At 37.8% G+C, this 7,744-nt stretch overlaps 1 protein-coding gene across 1 annotated transcript in view; it reads right to left on the bottom strand.

The window, feature by feature from the left end:
• The window catches only part of LOC107574435 (F-box only protein 41), a gene marked incomplete at its 3' end in the record, with an annotated part of 15,694 nt that overhangs the window by 7,029 nt on the left and 921 nt on the right, over positions 1 to 7,744 (bottom strand). Inside the window, exons 2-7 of the mRNA XM_016260873.1 lie at positions 4,874 to 6,609; positions 3,911 to 4,097; positions 3,489 to 3,562; positions 2,069 to 2,307; positions 483 to 613; positions 323 to 406 (exon numbers count right to left, since the gene is read on the bottom strand). Of these exons, the coding sequence (XP_016116359.1) occupies positions 323 to 406; positions 483 to 613; positions 2,069 to 2,307; positions 3,489 to 3,562; positions 3,911 to 4,097; positions 4,874 to 5,502 (1,344 nt within the window). The remainder of the gene's footprint in view (positions 1 to 322; positions 407 to 482; positions 614 to 2,068; positions 2,308 to 3,488; positions 3,563 to 3,910; positions 4,098 to 4,873; positions 6,610 to 7,744) is intronic.

Raw genomic sequence — 7,744 nt, 5'->3', positions numbered from 1 at the left:
CTTTTGAGATGTGTTTGTGATATTTTGAATGCAGTGCTTCATTTAACAAGAGATGTGTGTGCAATTCTTGGATTTGTGTGTAAAGTTTTGAAAATGTGTGTAAGCAGCTGAAAAAGCTATTATTTTGGATTCCATCTTCATTTATATATTTCTTTCACTCAAATGTTTTTACTGTCACTTTTGATCAATTTAATGCATCCTTGATAAACAAAGATATTCATTTCTTTTAAAAAAAATAAGAAAGTTTTGTTAGTTCTATTAGGATAAAATAGCATTAGATGTCCTTACGGGGAAACAATCATGAGTGTGTGTGTTTCCTTGCCTTTGATGACACTCGTGCATTTTCCAGTGTTACTCTGATCCAAACAGCAGGATGACGTGCGACACTGCGCCAGTCCTTACACACCTGAGAGAGACACACACACACACTTAAACACTGAAGCACACATTACACACACACACCATATATCTAACACACGCACCTCAGCGGCGGTGAGCAGCGAGCGCGTGTCCAGATAAGTGTACACACAGAAGAGCGCCGCTTTGAGCCTCAGACGCTCCGAACACACGGCCGATTCACTGGATCTGTTCACACGCCAGTGCAGATCCGGACCTGATCACAACAACAACTGACAGATGTCACACACTTCACACCCTAGCAACCTCATAGCAACACCATGGAATCACGGCAGAGAGTTTTTTTATGGGCAAATGTACTGTTTACTGAAAATCTATTTATATAATTAATAATCACTATAATCAGTTATTCTTTTCAATAAATCTTAATGTGTCTTTATGTGTGAATCAGGATCATTATTATTAGTATAGGATAACTAAACTACAACTAACAGGATAACTAAAACCACACAAAAAAAACTTTCTTTACGTGAAATACTGTAACATATGTTAACTGAAAAAAAAAAACATTTATTTTATTTCAACGTTGCTCATTTTCATTTAGTTTAATGATGTATTAAAATAAACAAAATTCAATAAACTAAAACTAATCAATAAAAAGTAATAAATATTACTATGTAGACATTTAAAATATAATAAAAATGACAAAAACACAACAAAATTACTAAAACTGACTAAAATGAACCTGTAAACAGAAAAAAAAAAAAAAAAACTAGTTTGCAAAAATAAACCTTTAAACAAAAAAAAAAAAAAAAAACTAGTTTGTTTTATAGTATCAGGAATACTAAAATAACACTGATACAACGTAACACTGTATATTTGTGTGTGTGTGTGTATTCTATAATATAAACAGAATTTTGCATGTGTATTTACACTACCGTTCAAACGTTTGTGGTACATTTTTTTTTATGTTTTCGAAAGATATCTCTTCTGCTCACCAAGGATGCAATTATTTGATCAATATACAGTAAAAATAACAATAATTTGTAATTTTTTCCAATTTAAAATAACCATTTTCTATGTGAATATCTGTTAAACTGTAATTTATTTCTTTTCAGCATCATTGCTCCAGTCTTCAGTGTCACATGATCTTCAGAAATCAGTATAATATGCTGATCTGCCGCTCGAGAAACATTTCTGATTATTATCAATGTTGAACACAGTTGTGCTGCTCAATATTTTTGTGGAAACTGTGATGCATTTTATTTTTCAGGATTCACAGATGAACAGAAAGTTCAGAAGAACTGCATTTATTTGAAAAAAAAAATCCTTTATAACATTAGAAATGTCTTTACTGTTACTTTTGTTCAATTTAATGCATCCTTGATGAATAACCGTATTAATTTCTTTGATAAATGTCTCTACTATGACTCCAGCGGTGTGTGTGTGAGTGTTTGAGAGTGAGTGCGTGTGTGAGTGTTTGAGAGTGAGCGTGTGCGTGCGTGAGTGAGAGTGTGTGAGCGTGTGTGTGAGTGCGTGTGAGTGAGTGTTTGAGAGTGAGCGTGTGCTTGCGTGAGTGAGAGTGTGTGAGCGTGTGTGTGAGCGTGTGTGTGAGCGTGTGTGTGAGAGTGAGTGTGTGCTTGCGTGAGTGAGAGAGTGTGTGCGCGAGTGAGTGTGTGAGCGTGTGTGTGTGTGTGTGTGTGTGTTGTACCAGTGCTGTTGTAGGTCCTGTATCCTGTGTGTTGTGTGTCGTCCTGTGATTCTGCGGTGTAAAGTGACCAGTTGTCTGACTCGGCGTCGGTGTGTGTGTGTTGGATCATCCAGGGTGATTCGGAGCCGCTGTCGGGCCCCTCGACTGCTCCACACAACACATGCTGATACTGCCGTCTGTCCCAGTGACCCTCACAGCAGCCCGAACCCACCGACAGCGTGCGGGGCCTCCGCTCGAACCTGAGACACGCCAGTCACATCACATCATTACTGCAGACGTCACAAGACAATCACAGTCTTTTATATCTCCTAGTAGCTTCTCCTAGGCAGCAATGAGAACGCATGCAAAGCAAACAGAGACTTTGGCTTAAAGCAAAAGGCCAAATTCTATCCAGATTAGTTAGTTAGTTAATTAAATAATTAATTTATTAATTCATTAATTTACTTACTTTTTGGCCTGTACTGATGTATGACGACTAAAGATTTATTTTTGAGGTTCAGTTCCAATAAATGTCCAGTGTGGAGCCAAATAACATTTACAAAACATTTTTATAGATAGATAGATAGATGAAGAACTTAAACTAAACAAAAAAATAGAAATGTTGCATTGGCAACTAACTGAAAAAGTATAAGGTGAAGCAGCAAAAATAACTGGATATAAAAAAATAACTAAAACAAACAAAAATAAACTTACATTTTAATAGTTTGAAAAAAATAAATACAAATGACAAAAGACAACACAATCACTAAAAATACCACAAAAAAAAAATAAAAAGCTAATTCAAAATATTAATGAAATCTATAATAAAATATTTTTAAAATACTAAAATAACACTGCACGTAAAATTTGAGACCAGGGTTTTTATAGTTAACTAAAACTAAAATCATAAAAAATGTTACTTGAGATAAAATGTTAACTAAAATAAAAATTGGGACCAGGACAGGAAAAGTTGCCAGGACACTCTTGAAAAAGAGATTTTTAATCTCAATGAGTTTTTTCCCTGGTTAAATAAAGGTAAAAAAATAAATAAAATTAAATAGTGAAAAAAACGTAAACTTATTTATTTTTTCAAATAACTACCAAGGCAACATTTCTCATTGCCATTTAGTTTAACTTGATGTACTATGTAGATATTTACAGAAATCAACCAATCAAAAAAACAAAACAAAAACTCAGAACAAAACGACTAAAACTTGACCTAAAATGAAAATGAAAATACTAAAATAAAAACTAATTCAAAATATGAAAAAACTATGATAGAATGTCAATGATAACACTACATGAGACTGTTGTTTCTCATTAATCCTATGATACGACCCATTTAAAGTGCACTATATTGTATTAAATATGTTGCGAGGCGTTTGGACGGATGCATGCTGATGAACAGATGTGATTCTTGTGTAAATCTTTAGTAATGTACCTGTAGTACTGAGTGGCTCTGTAATCAGACACATGAGAAGATCTCCTGCTCATCCCAGACACGCTGTAACTCCTCTGTCAAACACACAAATACATTCACTGCTGATATTTGAGAAATATCAGTGGTCGCTCTATATCTCCAATAATATGTCTTAGTAACGAGATTTAAACGATCCAAACATATAATGCAGTGATTGAGAGCTGAAGAAATAAAGGCTCCTCAGAAGATGTGAGATGTTCTGGAGGCTTGTGAAGATCATTCCTCCGCTGAGGAACAGTGAAAGTAAAGCTTCTGGAAACAAACGCTCCTCAAAAGATCCTGAGGATCAGATTTGAGACTCTAAAACATGATTGATGGAGAACCAAGTAAAGCCCAGCTGCTTCGGTCCAGTAAGTGTTCATCTGGAAACGGACTCTCTGTACCTGGTATGCTCTGCTTCCTGCCAGGTGTCTGTGAGGGGAAAAGACATCTTCGTAAAGATTCTGCAGCTGCGTCTCGGCTCTCTCTGCTCTCTCCAGCAGGTCCTCAATGAAGCGCTGAAGACGGATCTTCGCGCTGGCTTCCTGGAGCGCCGTGTCTCGCACAAACCTGTCCAGCTCACACACTTCCCTAAAACACACACACACACACACGCATTAAAACATTCACATGCATCTCACACACCATCTAAACTAGTGATGCTCCAGAATGATTTGCTTACCGAAACACAGAAACCAAAATTAAAGTTTCTATATAGATCAAACGAAAGAAAACTAAGTTGCGGTAATTCAGCTTGGGTATTCAACATTACATCCCAGCTAACAGGGAATGTTATCAGAACGTTCTGGGAAGGTTCTCTTAAAGTTATGAACAAGCATTCCTCCTGTAACGTTAATAAAACATTCATTCAAAGTTGATCTTTAATCTGGTCTTTAATATCAAAATGTTATTTATACATTATCGTTAATGGAACTTTATTTCCTGAAACATTTTAGTTGGATGTTCATCTAACGTTTTTTTAAAGCAACCCACGGAACATATTTCGACTGAACAGGACCCCCGGAATGCGATTTTGATAGCCAGTTTCCCCCAGAACATGGTTGGGCTAGATTTGGCCATGATTGGGGTATTTTAGAGTAGCAACTGGGCTGGTTTTGTTACACAAACCCTGGCAACCCTGCTTTAAGGTACCTACAGATTCCCACCCCTAGCTGACATGTTTACCTGTAGTAGTTGTGTGCATTTAATAAACACTGACATGTTCAAAACACGCCATCAGAAAAGTTAATTAAGCATCGGTCAATGATTTCGGCTCTCCAAAACCATTTAATCTGAAACTGAAAATTATTTTTTTGCAATTTCAGACAAATATATTCAGTGCATCTCTAATCTTAACATACACTCACTGTTGTTTGCGCTGCAGTTGTTTGTCTCTCTCTCTCAGCTCGTATCTGAGGCTGGCCAGCATCTCCACGGAAATGTCCCCCTGCCGCTCCAGTTCGGCCGCCCGCTCCTCCGCCTGGCGCTTCTCTCTGTGCATGCACTCACTCTCTCTCCTGGCCCGCCTCACCTCCGTGCTCCTCTGCTGCACCTCGTCCTGCAGCGTTTCCAGTTTGAGTGACACGCGCTCCTGCACCTCCAGCGCCAGCTGCTGAAGCCGGGCCTCCAGCGCCAGCCTGCCCAGCCATGGCACTCCCAGCTGGGCCACGGCGTGTCCGGTGTCTGCCTCCGCTTCTGCGGCTCTGGAGCTCAAGGCGACCGCCAGCACTGGAGACAGAGACGATGGCGAGTCCCTCTGGATGAGGATCTTTTGGAGCGGACGAGCCAAACTCAGGGCATCCAGGAGCTCCAGCCGCAGGGGGCGGTCGATTTCGTTCTCTCGCTGGGAGTAAAGGGACATCAGTCCGCCCTCAGAGCTCCGGCGAGGGGTCAGACAGAGTTTTTGGCAGGAGCGGATGCTGGAAAGGTGCTCCCCAAACCCACACGCCTCTCCACAGGTCAGGCAGTGTAACGGTAGCTCGGTGCTGGTCGACATTTTACGATGACGCACTCACACGCTCGAAAAACAACTCCTGAGTCGCATGGTGAGATAATTCAGAGTTCAGGAGCGTTTCAAGAACGTTTCAGTAACTTTAGGAGCGTTTCAAGAATGTTTCAGTAACTTTAGGAGAGTTTCAAGAAAGTGTCAGGAACTTTACGAGCATTTCAAGAACGTTTCAGGAACTTTAGGAGAGTTTCAAGAAAGTGTCAGGAACTTTACGAGCATTTCAAGAACGTTTCAGGAACTTTAGGAGAGTTTCAAGAAAGTGTCAGTAACTTTACGAGCATTTCAAGAATGTTTCAGGAACTTTACGATCATTTCAAGAACGTTTCAGGAACTTTAGGAGCGTTTCAAGAAAGTGTCGGTAACTTTACGAGCGTTTCAAGAATGTTTCAGTAACTTTAGGAGTGTTTCAAGAATGTTTCAGAAACTTTAGGAGCATTTCAAGAACATTTCAGTAACTTGAGGAGCATTTCAAGAAAGTTTCAGGAATGTTTCAGTAACTTTAGGAGTGTTTAGAGAATGTTTCAGAAACTTTAGGAGCATTTCAAGAAAGTTTCAGGAACGTTTCAGTAACTTTAGAGCATTTTTCAAGGCATTTCAGTATCTTCTGGATTTTTCAAAGGTTTTTCAGTAACGTTAGAAGCCTTTTAGGGGTGTTTCAGATGCATTTCAGTATCTTCTGGGACATTTTAGTAATATTAGGAGTGTTTTAAGGACGTTTCAGAATCTTCTGGGTGTTTCAAAGGTATTTCAGTAACTTAAGGAGCATTTTAGGGACGTTTCAGTATCTTTTGGTGTGTTTCAAGGGCCTTTTAGTAACTTCAGACGTGTTTTGGGTGCTTCAGTATTTTCTGGAGCATTTCAATGGCATTTCAGGAACCTTTAAGAGAATTTAGGGGCATTTCAGTAACTTTAGAAGATTTTTTTAGGGCTGTTTCAGAAGCGTCTTGAGGTATTTCAAGGTCTTTTCAGTAAGCTTTTTTTAATGGTATTTCAGAAGTGTTTCGGACCCGTCAGTAACTTTGGAGCATTTTAGGGGCAATTCGGTGTCTTCTGTGGTGTTTTTAGGAACTTTTCCAGTCTCGTGCACAATTGCACCTGCAAAAGAAAAATGGAACAAAAGGAATAACTTCAGTAATATTCAAACAATTATGAGTATACAAGTTTCCATGACAACACAATTTGTTGTAGTTTAAAGTGCTTTTAAATTGTCTAAATCTAAAGGTGAGTTGTATCCTTTCTGTGTCCTCCCTCAATCATCTATTGGTGATTTTAATATATTAACACATTGTTAACGTATTTTAATGCATCAAGCCAAACTTCATTAATTAATCAGCTGTTGTTTCGTAAGTATGTTCTCACATACAAGTGATGTAATGGAGAGAAACTGGTGAACTGTAAGCAGGTGAGTGTGTGTGTAAGTGTGCATTGATATTGAATCTCTGTGCTTTCAGTTGATACTTCTGTCATCATCTACCCACAATCCCATGGAACAAAATGTCACAGCTGCTCTTCCATACGATGTAAGTTCATGCAGAGCACTGCTATCATTATACTTAACTTAGTAAACAATGTTCTGTCTGGATTTGAAGCGCTGCATGCTGAGCAAAAAATGCACCACTAGACTCATCCATCTCACACTTACACAGTATATATGAGTATAAAGTGTTGTTTTTGTTCTCCTGTGATCATGTCTTATCTTGTTTAGAGTGCCAGGACTGCTAGCGTATTGTTTTATGGTATGCATTTGTTCACAGTCTCACTCTAGTTTAAATAAATCATGTGCTCGCAAAGGTGTCACCAATATTTCAATGTTTACTTTGTCATTTATTTAATTTATGTCTACTAGAATATCAAGTATACACTAATTGTCTATCCATCTCTCCAAGAGTGTTTATGATTCATTTTTAATGTAAATATAATCGAAAATAGATTTCATAATGTTAATGATTTTGCTTTAACTTCTGTTTTATGCATAATGGTGACAATTTATTTCCCAAAATGCTCTAATGTATTCAATACACATTATAGTTTTATAATTTATATAGTTTACACATTATAATTTTGGGGTCAGTGAGAATTAAAAAAAAAAAATTTCAAGTCTGCACACCAAGGCTGCATTTACGTGCTCAAAAATACAGCATTAACAGTAAAATTGTAAATTAGTATAATAATTTAAAAATAGTTGTTTTCTATGTGAATATCCGTTCAAATGTAATGTATTTCTGTGATG

The sequence above is a fragment of the Sinocyclocheilus grahami genome, unplaced genomic scaffold (assembly GCF_001515645.1).
Source record: "Sinocyclocheilus grahami isolate Dianchi unplaced genomic scaffold, SAMN03320097.WGS_v1.1 scaffold2225.1, whole genome shotgun sequence".
Taxonomy (NCBI): Eukaryota; Metazoa; Chordata; class Actinopteri; order Cypriniformes; family Cyprinidae; genus Sinocyclocheilus; species Sinocyclocheilus grahami.
Note: the sequence above shows the minus strand (reverse complement) of the source record. Positions and strands in the feature narration are given on the sequence as shown.